Raw genomic sequence first — 18,280 nt, forward strand, 5'->3', positions numbered from 1 at the left:
CCTGGAAGAGGGATCCCTCCTCAGTTGCTCTTCCTGAGGTTTCTACCGTTTTTTTTCCCCGTTAAAGGGGTTTTTTTGGGGAGTTTTTCCTTATCCGCTGCGAGGGTCATAAGGACAGAGGGATGTCGTATGCTGTAAAGCCCTGTGAGGCAAATTGTGATTTGTGATATTGGGCTTTATAAATAAAATTGAATTGAATTGAATTGAAATTGAATTGAATATAAACAGTTTTGCAACCGTTAGTAAGTTGGTATTGTGCAGTTATTTCTGTGTTTAGACCGAGCAAAGTTGCTAACTTGTTAGCTAGGATTGCGCGATAGTGACGACATATTGCGCAACTGACGGGGTTTTATTGTGCATGTTGTGTGTCTCTTCTGGTGCATAAGGGCAGGAGCTGTGTGTGTGTCTGAGGACAACGCCAACCACACTATTGTGTTGTTTTATCTGTTTACACAGGTATGTTTTATATAAAAAAGAAACGTTTTAATTAATCATTTTATTTATTAGTTTATTTATTGGTAAGAGCCTTTGCACATGATTTTGTATTTTTTTTTTTTATATTAATTCATTGTTATATTTTGTTTGGGAAAAAAATACTTAAAAAACAGGTTCATGGCTAAAAATAGTTGGTGCTATGAGAAAAATATTTCATGATTTCATGTCATGTTAAAAAAGATAACTCATATTTATGTAAAAACTATACAATCACATTGAGTGTCATAATCACGCTCTTTTGCTGCTTGGACTTCCATATTACGGGGCAGGAGTTGTGTGTGTGTGTGTGTGAGGACAACGCCAACCACACTATTGTGTTGTTTTATCTGTTTACACAGAGGATGACAATTAAATGCTGTGAACCTGATCAAAGCCAGTCTCATCATTCTGCTGGAGTGAGTCAGAACATGAGGGGTTACACATGCATGGTATTCAAAGAGAGACTCATAAGAGATACTGAGTCAGAATATAACAATGCTTACAGCATTTCACATCTGAAAGCATTTGGGAGATAATTCTAAATTATTTTCAATGTGGACCCTTTTTTCCATGAGTATTCAAATTTCGGAAGTCAGCATTTTCGTGTATAGTTTTAATATTACCACAATTTGTTTAGCTCTGAGTAGCAGTTAATTGTGCTGTATATATTACATCACACCTGCAACATATATTATATGGGTATATTATTTGCATGTATGGCTGCACACTATGCAACCATAAATAAGTACTGTGTATTTTATATACATGTACAGTATGTGAGTATTTTAAATACATAAAAATCTACTTTTTTACACTTAAAATTTGACATTTGTCAGTTTAAAGTTTAGATGATGTCTGGAAACAAGACAGTTATTGTGAATTATATTTGAATAGAGCTCCAAAATTCATATTTGGTTTATTTGTGCATTAAAGAGCATAAGAGCATTTATATAAATATATAAATATATATAATATATAAATATATTCAAAATGGACATGAAAAAAGGCCAGTACTGACCAGACTTAAATAATGATGATAATAATAATAATAATAATGAAGCTGTCTTTTAATTTGCCACATTCTCTAAACTACATACCATCAGACAGTTTAAGAGAGATATATACCAGGTGACTGTGTATTTGAGTGCAGGGTCGTAGTTCGGCAGACACTGTATGAAGAAGGCTTCTTCAGCATGAGGCCCAGTATGCTCATCCTCCAGATAGCCTCTCAGTAGCCCATTAGTTGTGTTCCCTTTATCCACCAGGTAACACAGGAAGGTCTTGTTGCGGCCTGAGGAATATTCCACATTTTTAAACTGGAACTTAAAGGCAAAGGGATCAATCCGGTCCCTGTGTAAAACAGATAAAAATAAAAGAGACAGTGATGTGTCAGTTTTTATTTTCTGACATGATTTGGGACTATTTCGTTTATCTTTTTTTATGCATCTGTGCCGGCGATAGCCGGGGCCAATGGCATTATGTTTTTGGATTGTCCTTCTGTCCTATTCCTGTGAACGTGATATCTCAAGAATGCCTTGGAGGAATTTCTTTAAATTTGGCACAAACATCCACTTGGACTCATTAATAAAGTGACTAGGTTTTGATGGTCATAGGTCAAAGGTCAAAGTCACTCTGATCATGTCTGTCTCATTCTTGAGAATGTGATATCTCAAGAACACCTTGAGGGAATTTTATTCAAATTTGACACAAACATCCACTTGGACTCAGTGATGAACTCTGTTATGTCCCCAGTCAAGGGGAACCTAGACATAACATGATGTGACTCCCTCACTCTTCCCACTCTCAAGAAAGGCCAGTTACACAGCGCTTTAAACAACAAAAAAAGCGTGAGGGTTGTGCTACAACCCAGGTTTTACGAGTGAAGAACGAGAGTTCTTACTCATGCTACCAAGCTGCGATCAACAGCACTGCTGAATAAATTTTATTTATAAAAACGTTAACACCACCCAAGTTACATTTTGGCCAGTGTGGCAGGTGATAGGCTCTCTCCCTATGACGAGCCTGGGCCCGTCCCCGCAGCTATAATAGGCATAGCTCGCCTGCCACTGTCAGCTGCCGCCTGCAGCTTATTCAGCCCGCACCCATATGGCGGGACAGCAAGGTTGAATTAGTAAGAACTATTGTTCTTCACTCGTAAAACCTGGGTTGTAGCACAACCCTCACGGTTTACTTCATTTCGAACTCGAGTTCTTACTCAAACTACAACACATACCACCACCCTTGCTGGCCGTAAAGACGATACTGGCCTAAGGAGGAATTAACATGGGAAACCATGGCTACTCGCGATAAGTTATCCCATATAATATACACCGGTATGCTAATGAGGCCAAAACGTTTCACTGTCTGGCTGCAGACAATACCACGAGCGCAAAGGACGCATTGGACACATCCAGACTATAACATCTTACAAAAGTGTGAGGAGTCGACCATGAGGCAGCCACACACATGTCCTCCACAGAAACACAGCGCAAAAGCGCCCATGAAGTAGAAACACTCTGTGTTGAATGAGCCTTCAGGCCCTCTGGGGGGGTCCTTCCCCAAAGAGGAATAGGCTAATGTTATGGCCTCCACCATCCAGCAAGACAGATGCTCTCTGGGTAGGGCCATTCCATTGGACTGGGACCCGTAACATACAAACAGCTAGTTAGAACGGCGCAGCGCGCACATCCTCTCCAAATATGCCAAGAGCACGCGGACCGGGCACAGTCTATGTAAGTGCTCCTCTTCTGTTGATGCGAAAGGAGGGGGGCAAAATGCCACCAAGTCCACAACCACAGATCTGAAACCAGCCTCAATATTTTTCGGCTGGTATGCAGGGTTAGGCAACAGCGTGACGCGCTGCTTATCTGCCGAAAAAGCCATACATGATTGTTGCACTGACAAGGCAATCAAATCACTGACTCTCTTCGCTGTAGACAGGGCTAGTAATAGTGCCATCTTCAGGGATATATATTTCAAATCGATCATGTCGACAGGTTCAAATGGAGGGCCTGAGAGCCCCTCCAGAGCCCCTCACTAAATCCCACCTGGGTAAAACACATGTTACAGGTGGCTGCAAGCGTCGAGTGCCTTTCATGAATGAGATGCCAAAGAGTGGCAACCTACTGATTTTCCGTCAATATCCATATGGCAAGCAGAAATTGCAGCCAAGTAGACCTTTAGGGAGAAGGAAGATGAGCCTTTGTCTAACAAGCTCTGGAGGAAGATCCCTATACTGCAGCTCAGCGGATCCTCATTACACGCTGCACACCAGCGCGTAAAAACTTGCCATTTATACGTATACAGAGAACAGGTAGATGGAGCCCTGGCACTCTGTATAGTCTCCACTACTGCTAGAGGCAAACCTTCACCTAGCAGACGCTCCCGTTCAGGAACCAAGCCACCAGCTTCCACTTGTGAGGGGATAGGTGGAAAATTTCTCCTCCCTCCTGGGTTAGGAGATCCGTGCGCACCGGTAGCGGCCACGGAGTCGTCCACGAACCACATCTGTGATGGCCAATACGGCGGCACCAGGATGATCTGCAACCTGCCTTCCCTCACCCTGTCCAAAACCTGTTGGAGCAGCGGGACTGGGGGGAACACGTACAGCCTTTCTCTTGGCCACGGGTGTGCTAGAGCGTCGTGCCCTAACAGGGGATCGTCGCTGTGAATGGAGAACCACAGTGGGCAGTCTGTTGCAAGCCGCGATGCGAACAGATCAACACGGGCTTGGTTGAACCGAGTCCAAATTTCCTCCACCACCTGCGGGTGCAAATGTGTGCCGCTGATAGGGACAGCAGATGTCTGTGCGCCCACAAGTGTATCTGAGATGCCACTTGGTTCTGGGCTGAGGAGCGGACTCCACACTGTCAGTTTATGTACGCGATTGTGGCAGTGTTGTCCGACCGTGTCAACACATGCTGACCCCCATCCAGTCCGTGAAGCATGCCAGAGCCTGGTGGACTGCTTTCAGCTTTAGCATGTTTATGTGACGCCTTTCCTGCACTCCCCACGGCCCGTTTGCTGCACGGCCGTCGCACATCGCGCCCCACCCCCACAGAGATGCGTCGGTCTTTATAACAACCCTGAGAGACACTGGACCCAGACGGATGCTAGCTGAGAGCAGGTGTGGGTCCACCCATGCCTTTAGGGTTTGACGGCACCGCGGTGTAATCATAAGCCTGCGGTGACTGTCCCTTACTGGATTTACGCGTTGATTGATGAACCAGCTCTGGAGCGGCCGCATGCGCAGCAGGCTGAGTGGAACCACTGTTGATGCTGCAGCTATCAGCCCCAGCACGCTGTCACTTGAATACGTGCTCGTCTGTCCACAGACAGGTGCACTCGCATGGACTGAGAATTCAGCTCCAGCCCCAAAAAAGTTGTCACTTGTTTGGGCACGAGGCCGCTTTTCTTCCAGTTTATGAGGAAGCCCAGTGTTTGGAGGTGATCTGTCTCCGTTTTGGTGTGCGTAGTGGCGAGGCCCCTCGACTCGTCGTCGAGATAACAGTAGATTCGTATTTCCTTCTCCCGGAGGGGGGGCAATGCCGCATTTACACATGCAGTGAATGTCCGAGGGCTCAGGGACAGACCGAAGGGGAGGACACAAAATTCATAGGCTTTGTTTTGAAAAGCAAACCTCAGATATTTCCTGTGCCTCTCCACAATGGGGACGTGAAAGAATGCGTCTTTCAGATCCACCGAAGTAAAATAGTCCACCTGTCTGATTGTTCTGAATAGACTGTGTTGTGTCAACATACAGAAAGGCATTTTCCTCAATGGTTTGTTCAAGATTCTCAAGTCCAAAATTATCCGTTTAGATCCGTTCTTTTTTTGGAATCAGGAAATATCTGTGATAATAGCCCATGTTGCACTCTGCGTCTCTCACAGGGCGAATGGCTCCTTTTTCTAGGAGGGAGAATATCTCCTGTTCTAGAACTGGGACTAACTGGGCCTGCACAGTCGATTGAATAACACCAGCAAAGCATGGTGGACTGCGAGCAAACTGCAAGGCATAGCCCCTCTCTAGGGTGCTGAGAACCCACGGGAAGGGATAGCAGAACCATCTCCACATTAGCAGCCTGTCGGAGAGCACCGGTCTCTCGCCACAAGGGGGCAGGGCTGTCTCTCTTTTGGGACAGACCTGCTGATGCGCAGCGGCTGTCAACAGGTCTGCTGCCGACCGGCTGTCTGCCGGTGTGGATGCAGTCTGTAATGTTACTTGACAAGGTCCCCGCCATGCAGCTGGCTTTGGGCTCATTTGTGTTTGCTTTAATCAATCAATCAAGCAATCAATTTTATTTATAAAGCCCAATATCACAAATCACAATCTGCCTCACAGCGCTTTACAGCATACGACATCCCTCTGTCCATAGGACCCTCGCAGCGAATAAGGAAAAACTCCTCCCAAAAAACCCTTTAACGGGGAAAAAAAAATGGTAGAAACCTCAGGAAGAGTAACTGAGGAGGGATCCCTCTTCCAAGACGGACAGACGTGCAATAGATGTCATACAGAATAGATCAACATAATAAATTAACAGTAATCCGTATGACACAATGAGACAGAGAGAGAGACAGAGAGAGAAAGAGAGACAGAGAGAGATGAAGGACAGACGATAACGTTAATAGCTTACAACAAACATTAATGAAAGTAATAATATTATAATTATGTTTCTGGTTATTGTGGTACAATATGTTGAAAGTAAATATTAACATCTGATAGTATATGTATGTGACAATAATCATATGTGTATAATAACAGTAGAAGTATGACTAATGATAACAGCAGCAGCAGGAGGCATCTGGCAGGACCACGGCAGCAGCACAACCACACACGTCACACTATCCAGGCAACGCTATGATAGAAGTTAACCTGCGAGACAGTGGAGTGGCTCCGGAGAAGAAGCCGAGTTAGTGACATGCAGTATGGCCGATGCAGGACATGAGAGACATGAGACATGAGAGAGAGAGAGAGAAGAAGAGAAGGTGCCCGGTGTATTATAGGAGGAGACTAGGCCTACGTCAGCCTAACTAGGGGCTGGTACAAGGCAAGCCTGGGCCGGCCCTAACTATAAGCTTTATCAAAGAGGAAAGTCTTAAAGCCACAGTGTGTAGGAATTTCTCCCATCTAACGTTGAAATCATATATTGTATTCAAACAGATGGCGCACTCTAGCGCCTCACTGTTTCAAACACGTATTGCAACAACTGTAGCCGCTGTGTACCAAAAAGCTATGATAACACTGATGAAACCATGTCATCCGATACTACATGGAGTATTCATTCAGGCTCCTACACAGACACACGCGACGCGAGTTGACAAACCCCCTCCTCACCATGCTGGCTGTGTTTACAACGTAGGACTGTTGGGGCGGATGTAAATTGAAACAAACCAATCACGTCTTGTCCTTTGACAACTGACAAGTGGCTCAACCTCACACACCTCATCCCTCTCCTCCTCTAACAGCTGTTAGTGGCCAGTGGCACTACTGCCGCATAACAAAGTCCTACTCTTTGAGCATAATGCAGGATCATGTATTATGCAGCATCACGGGAGACGGAATCCTCGTCGCCAAGAAAGTTTAAAAGGGAATCAAAAAGGCAGCGTGACCGGCGAATTAAAAAAACAAGGGTCAGCATTGGGGTTGCCTTTCCCAGGTGGAGAGAGCTGCTGAAGGAGAAAGGTAATACAATCACAGGCCAGCGCAAACAGCGGCTAACAGCCGCGCAGTGATGCAGGGAGAGGGATGAGGCTGTTAGTGACTGGCCGCTAACAGCGGCTAACAGCGGCTAACAGCGGCACAGTGATGCGAGGAGAGGGATGAGGCTGTTAGCGACTGGCCGCTAACAGCGGCTAACAGCCAACAGCGGCGCTGGCCTGTGATTGCATTACCATTCTCCCTCAGCAGCTCTCTCTACCTGGGAAAGGCTACCCCGATGTGGGCCTTCGTTTTTTTAATTCGCCAGTCACGCTGCCTTTTCTATTCCCTTTTGCGCTTTCTTGGCGACAAGGATTCCATCTCCCATGATGCTGCCTATGCATGATCCTGCATTATGCTCAAAGAGTGGGACTTTGTTTCAAATTTGCCAGGGTAGCAGCGAAGCGCCTCTTGCTCCTCTCCTTCGGCTCCTCAGTCACGCAGTGCTGGCCTGGCTCTCAACGAAAACGCAGAAGGCGGTGCTGTATGTCCCTTGCTGGCAGGTGTATTCTCAAGATGGTGAAACATAATGGAACCACACAGACGACTTACCCGCACAATGTACAAACAAATCCGAAATTCTCCTTTTACGAGAATAAGTCAGATTATTGGTGGAGGTAATAGTACACCAGTGATGACATATTTATGAATGCAGACATCAAATTTTGCCAATAAACAACTGAAAATGTTACACAATGTCCCTTTAAGTCTAGTCTTAAATGTGGAGATGGTGTCTGCCTCCCGGACTGCAACAGGAAGATGATTCCACAGGAGAGGAGCCTGATAGCTGAAGGCTCTGGCTCCTGATCTACTTTTGGAGACTTTAGGGACCACGAGAAACCCTGCATTCTCAGAGCGCAGTGTTCTGGTGGGATAATATGGCACTATGAGCTCTCTAAGATATGACGGAGCCTGACCATTTAGAGCTTTGTAAGTTAACAGTAGGATTTTAAATTCAATTCTGGATTTTACAGGGAGCCAGTGCAGAGAAGCTAAAACAGGAGAAATATGATCTTGTTTCTTAGTTCCTGTTAGTACACGTGCTGCTGCATTCTGGAATTAGCGGGAGAGTTTTTCAAGACTTATTAGAGCTACCTGATAATAGGGAGTTACAGTAATCCAGCCTAGAGGTAACAAAAGCGTGGACCAATTTTTCTGCATCTTTTCGGGTCAGGATAGGCCTAATTTTCGCAATATTATGCAGATGAAAAAATGCAGTCCCTGAGGTTTGTGAGAATTGAAAGACAAATCTTGATCAAATATTACTCCGAGGTTTCTTACGGTAGTGCTAGAGGCCAGAGCAATGCCATCTAGAGAAACTATGTCATCAGGTAATGAGTCTCTGAGTTGTTTGGGGCCAAGAACAATAACTTCAGTTTTGTCTGAATTTAACATAAGGAAATTGGTGCTCATCCAGGTTTTTATGTCTTTAAGGCAGTTATGAAGTTTAGTTAATTGATTAGTTTCTTCTGGCTTCATCGATAAATACAACTGTGTATCACCCGCATAACAATGGAACTTTATAGAGTGATTTCTAATGATGTTACCTAAAGGAAGCATAGAGTAAATAAGATTGGTCCGAGCACAGAACCTTGCGGAACTCCAAAACAAACTTTAGTACTTAAGGATGATTCATCATGAACATGAACAAACTAAAAACGATCAGATAAATAAGATTTAAACCAGCTTAGTGCAGAACCTTTAAGGCCAATTAAGTGTTCCAGTCTCTGTAGCAGAATTTGATGGTCAATTGTGTCAAACGCCACACTAAGATCCAATAAAACAAGTACAAAGACGAGTCCTTTGTCTGAAGCAATCAGAAGGTCATTTGTAATTTTAACTAGTGCTGTCTCAGTGCTATGATGCACTCTAAATCCTGACTGAAATTCCTCAAATAAATTATTATCATGGAGAAAATCACACAGCTGGTCTGCGACTACTTTCTCAAGGATCTTTGAAAGAAAGGGAAGATTAGATAGAAAGGTTAGAAAAGATGGGAAATATAATTTACTCATATGGTGTAGAGAGGTTTGGGGTGCATGAGAGAAAGAGGAGTGAAAATGGAGGGCAGCTCAAAGCAGAAAAGCTAGAGGTTGAAGAATATTTGAGAAATACATATTCAGATTTAGAGAAGAATAGGATAGTAGGTTTCCCACCTGATATCCCTCCATTAGGAGGGATAGAGCATGAGATGGATGTCAGGCCACCTAGGTGGAAGGAAGTTCAGGAGATGGTCAGGCGTGCAAAGGCTTCTTTGGCCCCAGGGCCTAATGGAGTCCCCTACTGGGTTTATAAAAGCGTGCCTGATATCCTTACATTTTTGTGGAAACAGCTAAGAATAGTTTGGGAGAAACGAATTATACCAAGAGCATGGTGTAGGGCAGGGGGTGTCCTCATTTCTAAGGAGAAGGAGTCTGTGGACCTTAGCCAGTTCCGGATGATTTCTCTCTTGAATGTGGAGGGGAAGATTTTCTTTAGTGTAGCTGCGCAGAGATTAGCTAGCTACTTAGAAAGGAATAGCTTAATAGATAGCATGGTGCAGAAGGCAGGAATACCAGGTTTTTCAGGGTGTTTAGAGCACACTACCATGATCTGGCACCAGATTCAGGCAGCGAAGATTAAAAAAAGGGACCTGCATGTAATATTTTTAGATCTTGCAAATGCAGTACCGCATAGCCTCATTTGGAGTATGTTTGACTATTTCAGAGTGCCACAGGTAGTTGTCAACTTGGTGCAAGCATACTTTCAGGATATTAGGTTGTGTCTAAGTACAGCAGGTTTCACAACAGGTTGGCAGAGGCTAGAAATAAGTATCATGGCAGGGTGTACAATTTCTCCATTAGCATTTACTATGGCGATGGAAGTAATCATCAGGGCCCAGTATTTCAAAACTTGTAATCCGGATCAGAATAATCCGGATAATGAAATCCTCCTTTTCTCAGTCAGGGATCAAGGTGATCCTGCTGACTTTATCTGGGTATTTCAAAACACTGGCAGGGTGGATCACTTTGATCCCAATCTGACTGGATACGGATTTCCAAATGTCACGACTCCGCCCCCGGATCTGAAACGTTTCCCCTTTGGGGGCGTGGCTTCCGGATCTGAAACGTTTCCCCTTTGGGGGCGTGGCTTTCAGATTATGACCCGCTGTGCTCTGTCTCTACGGCGGAGTACTTCACGAAAGGAGCAGTTGGTAGCACAGCTTTCGCATCAAAATGTAAGTATACCGTTGTCTAATGTGTAGTGTTTTTAAGACCATACGAAGGCCACTCACCATCTCATGTGAGCCAGCTATTTGAATTTTCACCTACTTAAAATGTGGGCGTACCGATCTCTAATTGAGCCGAGGTCATGCTAACGGTAGCTAACGCGGCTCCATTGACTTCCATGTTAAGTAGCTAGCAGGCTAGCGAGGTAGCTGGCTTTGTTGATGTATTTTGCGGTCTACGGTTTAATTTAAAAGGTAATTTATCAGAAGTACATCATATATCAACTCTTTAAACACCAACCTGTTCCGAGTTTAACGTTATGTTATTGCCAACACAGCAGACTTTTTTATTTTTATTTTTTTTACATGTGTGCAGAGCAGACTGCTGCAGTATTGGAAAAATACACAGTACTAGTATGAATTTTGCGGTTCATTGAGAAGTGTCAGAGGATTGAGTTTGGGTATGCTACAGTAATGCTGATGATATGCTTTTCTGTAGCGTTACTTAAACAATTTCTCTGACTATTGTGGATTCCTGACAATGACAAAGATATGCTCATACACACTCTTCTTCTACTTTCAGAATACACTCACACCCATGGACCACTCAGCAATGCCACTGCTAATGAAGACAACAGGTCGAGTGCTGGAAATCCCTGGAAATGTATCCCCTTTTGTAGAAGGCTCCCACTAAACATATAGCACTGTAGCATTTGATTTGATGAAGTAAAATAATCACAAACACTTCCTGAAATACATTGCTGCATGTTATAAAATCACCCCAGGCATTTTAAAGGTGCATTTTCAAGCTTATCTGAATTAAGTAAAATTTATCTTCATTAAATCTGAAGCATGAAAATATACATTGAAAGTGCTTAAATGTGATTTAAATTGAGACATACAGCAATGTTTTTTCAGGACATAGTTGAGCTATTACTTTTCCCCCCTCAAACATGTGATGTAACATTGGAAAAATGCAAGTGCACACATATCATTTGTTTCTAATTGCTTTTTTAGTACTTTGTTTGAATTGCCATGTGCTTATTATGTTAATCCCTGTGTTGTTTCTTGCACTCTATGTAAAGAAAAGAATGTGCTATACAAATAAATTTGCTTTGCACTGCATTTCCTTGCCTTTGTCTGACCACAAACATATGTTGGATGTTTTGGTACAAACAGGTTACAATGTTAGGTGAAACTAGACGTTGAGAAATAGGTCTGTATTTGTTACTCTTATTTACAGCAGTTTCAGGAAGTATGGCCAAACAATATTTTTCTATGCTTGAAATTACTTACAACTAAAACACTAATTTAGATGAAGTGTAATAAACATCTTGAGTATCAATATCTAGGAGAAGTGGAGCTGAGGCTTTCTCAAATCCACCTCTTAAGTGGGATCCAAATAATCCTGAAATTTGGTATCAAATTGATCCAGATCTCTGCCTTAACTTTTGAAATACCCGAATGCAGCCTTTATCTGGATTAAAGGGACGATTGGATTACCAGAACTGAATCCTGATCCTCAGGATCAGGATCCTCTTGATCTGTGTTGAAATACCCAGTTTTCAGATCAGATCAGGATTTAATCCAATCCGGCCAGGATAATCCTATCAGATAACTTTGAAATACTGGGCCCAGGGCTTCTAAGTGGGTGGTAGGTGGGGAGAGAAGGCAGAACGGGTTGCATCTTCCACCAGTTAGGGCTTACATGGATGACATGACACTGGTGACCACAACAATGCCATGTACAAAGAGGCTACTAGAGAAGGTAAATAAGAACCTCAAGTGGGCCAGCATGAAGACCAAGCCTAGTAAGTGTAGAAGCATCTCGATACGTAGAGGGAAGTTAAGTGATAGGAAGTTTGTCATAGATGATGAGGAAATCCCAACAATTAGGGAAAAGTCAATGAAGAGCTTAGGTAGGTGGTACAATGTAGAGTTGAATGATAAGGAACAGGTGGTGAAATTTAAAAGATGTGGCAGAAGGGTTGGATAGAATTAGGGTTGGGACTCGTTAGGATTTTAACGATTCCGATTCCTTACCGATTCCTTCTTAACGGTCTGATTCCTTACTGATTCCTCTTACTGATTCCTACATTATATTCATTATACTTGCTATACTTAAACAAGTATATAATAAACACAAATGCAATCATACAAATACAAAAACTTTATTCTAACTGTTGCACAGTACAATTAGATGAAAATACACATTTGTGTGTGGTGTGTATTTCAGATTTAGAGCTTGTATCATCTCCCTGAGAATATATAACAACAAAAAGTGATTCTCTGATTTCTACAGTAACACTATTAAAATTAACCACAACAATGTAATAAAAAATACTTATATGCATTCATGCTTGAGCACTGTTATTTACGTGACAACACCTGAACAGAACACACACACATTGGCTGTTTGTTTCTACCGCTCCCCTTGCTGGAAGCGGACCTCCCGCCGCCAGCCTCCGCCGTGATTAAACGCTGAAAATTAAATTAAATTAAATTTTATCTTATTTTGTTATATTTCTCCCTCTCCCCTCGCTGGAAGCGCCGGACCTCCTGCCGCCCACTCCCGCCGCCCGCTCCCGCCGCCCGCTCCCGTCGCCTGCTCCCGTCTCAAACACGGAGGTCTCCCTCTCTGCTGAGCACCCATGGTGCACGCCCAGCCTGTTAAATAGCCTGTAACCATGACAACTGTGTGACACAAACTCAGTGCTTTAGTGATTAGACAATGTCGGGCTCGGTCGGGTTTGGACAGAAATATGCGCCCCGTGCCGCACTCTAATGGAAATGCAAGTGACATTTTTTTTTATTTTTTTTTTACAATCTAGGAACCGTTTGCAGGAACCGTTACGCCAAATGTGATGGAACCGGTTCTGGAACCGGAACTTTGGACCCGGTTCCAAAAAAGAACCGGATCCGGATCCCAACCCTAGTCACGATGAATATGTCAGTCTAAATGAATCTACTCTTCCCAGTCATAACAATACATCTCATAATACTCATAATAATACTGGTCCTCGAGGCAGCGGCCGAGGAGGAGGAGTTGCAGCCATTTTTAACTCTAGTCTATTAATCAGCCCTGAACCTAAACTAGATTATAATTCCTTAGCCTTGTTCTTAGTCTTTTACATCCAATCTGGAAAACCTCACAGCCACTTCCATTTGTTATAGTGTACCGTGCTCTTGGCCCGTATTCTGAATTTTTAACTGAATTCTGAGAGTTTTTATCCAGTTTAGTTCTTAAATCAGATAAAGTTATTATTGTAGGTGATTTAAATATTCCTGTTGACGTTGATAATGATTGCCTCGCTACTGCGTTTATCAGATTATTAGACTCATTGGCTTCAGTAAGAAAGTACATAAACCCACTCACTGTTTTAACCACACCCTCGATCTACTCCTGACGTATGGAATTGAAATTGAAAACTAGTCTTGAAAAAAAGTCTTTCCACAGAATCCCTCTCTATCAGATCACTGCTTAATAAGTTTTGATTTCTTTCTACTTGATTACACTCCACTCAGTAACAATTACTATACTTGGTGTTGTAGCAAAATTTAAGGAAATGATTCCATCAGTTTTAAATTTAATACCATGTCCCTCTGTAACAGAGGTTTCCCGTACCGACTTTAAATTCTCCCAAATTGATTATCTTGTCAATAGCGCAGCAGGCTCACTGCGAACAACACTTGACTCGGTAGCACGTCTTAAAAAGAAGTTACAAAGCAAAGAAAGTTCCTTGGGACAACTCCAAAATCCAAAAATTAAAACAAATATCGCAAAAATTTGAAAGGAACTGGCGTTTAACTAAACTGGAAGAATCTCGCTTGGTTAGGGGAGACCGTCTAAAAATGTATAAAATAAGAACAACCACAGGTTTCTTTTCAGCACTGTAGCCAGGCTAACATAAAGTCACAGCTCTATTGAGCCTTGTATTCCTTTAGCCCTTAGCAGTAATGATTTTTTGAGCTTTTTAATGACAACATTCTAACTACTAGAGGCAAAATTCATGACCTCTTGTCCTCAGACAGTACCTATCTGCCCTCAAACACAGCAGATATATATTTAGATTCCTTCTCCCAGATTACTCTTCAACAATTGACCTCAATGATTTCTTCATCCAAGTCATCAACTTGTCTCTTAGACCCCATCCCACCTAGGCTACTTAAGGAAGTCATACCTTTAGTTAACACTTACATAGTAGACATGATCAGTATATCTTTATTAACAGGCTATGTACCACAGTCTTTTAAGGTAGCTGTATTTAAACCACTTCTAAAAAATCCCACCCTGGAACCAGAGGTGTTAGCCAACTATCAACCAATATCTAATCTTCCCTTTATGTCAAAGATCCTTGAAAAAGTAGTCGCAGACCAGCTGTGTGATTTTCTCCATGATAATAATGTATTTGAGGAATTACAGTCAGGATTTAGAGTGCATCATAGCACTGAGACAGCACTAGTTAAAATTACAAATGACCTTCTGATTGCTTCAGACAAAGGACTCGTGTCTGTACTTGTTTTATTAGATCTTAGTGCGGCGTTTGACACTATTGACCATCAAATTTTACTACAGAGACTGAAAAATTTAATTGGCCTTAAAGGTTCTGCACTAAGCTGGTTTAAATCTTATTTATCTGATCAATTTCAGTTCGTTCACATTCACGATGAATCATCTTTACAAACTAAAGTTTGTTTTGGAGTCCCACAAGGTTCTGTGCTCGGGCCAATTTTATTCACTTTATATATGCTTCCCTTAGGTAACATCATTAGAAATCACTCTGTAAATTTCCATTGTTATGCAGGTGATACACAATTGTATTTATCAATAAAGCCAGAAGAAACAGATCAATTAACCAAACTTCAAAAATGCCTTTAAGGCATAAAATCCTGGATGAGCTCCAATTTTTTTATGTTAAATTCAGACAAAACTGAAGTTGTTGTTCTTGGCCCCAAACAACTCAGAAACTCTTTATCTAATGATATAGTTTCTCTGGATGGCATTGCTCTGGCCTCTGGTACTACCGTTAGAAACCTCGGAGTGATATTTGATCAAGATTTGTCTTTTAACTCCCATCTAAAACAAACCTCATGGACTGCGTTCTTTCATCTGTGTAATATTGCAAAAATTAGCCCAAGCCTGTCCCAAAAAGAAGCAGAAATATTGGTCCACGCTTTTGTTACCTCAAGGCTGGATTACTATAATTCCCTATTATCAGGTAGCTCTAATAAGTCTTTGAAAAGTCTCCAGCTAATCCAGAACGCAGCGGCACGTGTACTGACAGGAACTAAGAAATTAAATCACATTTCTCCTATTTTAGCTTCCCTGCACTGGCTCCCTGTAAAATCCAGAATTGAATTTAAAATCCTACTGTTAACTTACAAAGCTCAAAATGGTCAGGCTCTGTCATATCTTAGAGAGCTCATAGTGCCCTATCATCCCACCAGAACACTGCGCTCTGAGAATGCAGGGTTACTCGTGGTTTCTAAAGTCTCCAAAAGTAGAACAGAAGTCAGAGCCTTCAGCTATCAGGCTCCTCTTCTGTGGAATCTTCCTGTTTCAGTCCGGGAGGCAGACACCATCTCCACATTTAAGACTAGACTTAAGACTTTCCTTTTTGATAAAGCTTATAGATAGGGCTGGCTCAGGCTTGTTTTGGACCAGCACCTAGTTAGGCTGACATAGGCCTAGTCTGCTGGGGGACCTCCTATAATACACCCAGCACCTTCTCTCCTTTTCTCTCTATCCTTTGCTAACATTCATGTCCTGTTACTGCATCTCGCTAACTCAGCTCTACTGCATGTCACTAACTCGGCTTCCTCTCCGGAGCCTTTGTGCTCCAATGTTTATTTGCTTATTTGTTTATGGATCCCCATTAGCTGACGCCTGGACGAACAGCTAGTCTTCCTGGGGTCCATAGTCATAAAACTCATAACATAATACAAAAAGTATACAAACAAGAGTACATAATTGAAAAATAATAAAATGGAGTATATTAAAAAAGAGAAAAGACAAAAGCAGAGAAAATAAATGACAGACTTACAACAAATGAATTAACTCAAATAATTAGATCGCAAGTGTATTCTCAGTTTTCTCTTGAAACAATTCCTGTCTCTGGTTCTGTGAATATATCTTGGGAGTAGATTCCATAAACTTGTGGCTCTATACAAAACTGATTTCTTCAAGAAATTGGATTTTAGGATGTGGCAGAATTATATGCTCATTGCTGGCAGCTCTTGTGGAGTGTGAATGAATTTCATTGGTGTAGATTATCTTTTGAGCAAGAAATTGTGGAGATCGTTTTTTCACAACACTATAAAAATTAACCAATAAATTCATTTAAATTCTTTTCTCGACATAGAGCCAACCCAAATTGTAATGCATATCAATTGTACTCGTCAAAGGGGGACAGTTGAGAACAGATAACCGAGCAATAATCCAGGTGACACAAAACCAGAGAACGAACTGTTTGACAGAGCAGTGATGAAGGAATAAGAGGTGCACATTTCCTGACAATTGCAACTGCTCTACCCATCTTCAGAACTCCTGACAATTGCAACTGCTCTACCCATCTTCAGAACAATCTTATTTACATGTTCAGACCAAGACAAAGTGTTATCAAGCCAGAGACCCAGTAGCTTTGCCTTTCTTACATATTGAATCGGTTGACCATCTATTTGTAAATTCAGAATTGGATTCTTTGCCATATTATAATTAGATCCAAATATTATAGAGACCGTCTTTGATATGTTAAGTTTGAGTTTGTTCGTTTCTATCCAATTAAAGATGACATTAAGTTCTGATGATAGGGTATGATTCAGTTCATCACAAGAAGGTGAAGCATAGTACATGGTGCAATCATCTGTATACATAGTCAAATCACACTTATTTAAAACAAGTGGGAGATCATTGGTGAATATCAAGAAGAGGAGTGGCCCAAGGCAACTACCTTGTGGAAGTCCACATTCAAGTTGTCTACTGTCTGAAAAAGTGCCATTAAAAAATACTTTTTGTGTTCTGTTTAACAAGTAACTACTAACCCACATAAGAGCGGATGCTTTAAAACCATAGTGATCAAGCTTCTTAATTAACAGATCATGATCCACCAGATCAAAGGCAGCACTAAAATCAATTAATACTCCGCCAACAAGCACTGAATTATCCATGGCTGTTAGCCAATTGTCATTCATTTGTATCAGTGCCGTACAGGTAGAATAACCGACCCTGTATGCATGTTGGTGATTAGAAATTAAGTTCATTCATTCATTCATCTTCTAACCGCTTCATCCTCTTGAGGGTCGCGGGGGGGCTGGAGCCTATCCCAGCTGACATCGGGCGAGAGGCAGGGTACACTCTGGACAGGTCGCCAGACTATCGCAGCTTGGAAGAGGTTGAGCGCTATCGGCTAGATATAGTCGGCCTCACCTCGACACATAGTTCCGGCTCTGGAACCCAAGTCCTTGAGAGGGGTTGGACTCTCTCCTTTGCTGGAGTTGCTCCGGGTGAGAGGCGGAGGGCCGGGGTGGGCTTTCTGATAGCCCCCAGACTCTCTGCCTGTACGGTGGGGTTTACCCCAGTGGACGAAAGGGTGCGCCTTCGGGTCAGGGAACAGGTCCTGACTGTTGTCTGCGCTTATGCGCCAAACAGCAGTTCAGAGTACCCGCCCTTTTTGGAGTCCCTGGGACGGGTGCTGGACAGTGCCCCGACCGGGGACTCCATTGTTCTGCTGGGGGACTTCAACGCTCACGTGGGCAATGACAGCAGGACCTGGAGGGGCGTGATTGGGAGGAACGGCCTGCCCGATCTGAACCCGAGTGGTGTGCAGTTATTGGACTTCTGTGCGGGTCGCAGTTTGGCCATAACTAACACCATGTTCGAGCATAAGGATGTCCATCGGTGC

The 18,280-nt window shown here is 42.7% G+C and overlaps 1 protein-coding gene across 1 annotated transcript in view; it reads right to left on the bottom strand.

The window, feature by feature from the left end:
- The window catches only part of LOC126386441 (C->U-editing enzyme APOBEC-2-like), an 87,332-nt gene that overhangs the window by 28,643 nt on the left and 40,409 nt on the right, over positions 1-18,280 (bottom strand). The window contains exon 2 of the mRNA XM_050038799.1: positions 1,600-1,824. Coding sequence (XP_049894756.1) covers positions 1,600-1,824 — 225 coding nt within the window. The remainder of the gene's footprint in view (positions 1-1,599; positions 1,825-18,280) is intronic.

Source organism: Epinephelus moara, chromosome 24 (genome assembly GCF_006386435.1).
Source record: "Epinephelus moara isolate mb chromosome 24, YSFRI_EMoa_1.0, whole genome shotgun sequence".
NCBI classification, from domain to species: Eukaryota; Metazoa; Chordata; class Actinopteri; order Perciformes; family Serranidae; genus Epinephelus; species Epinephelus moara.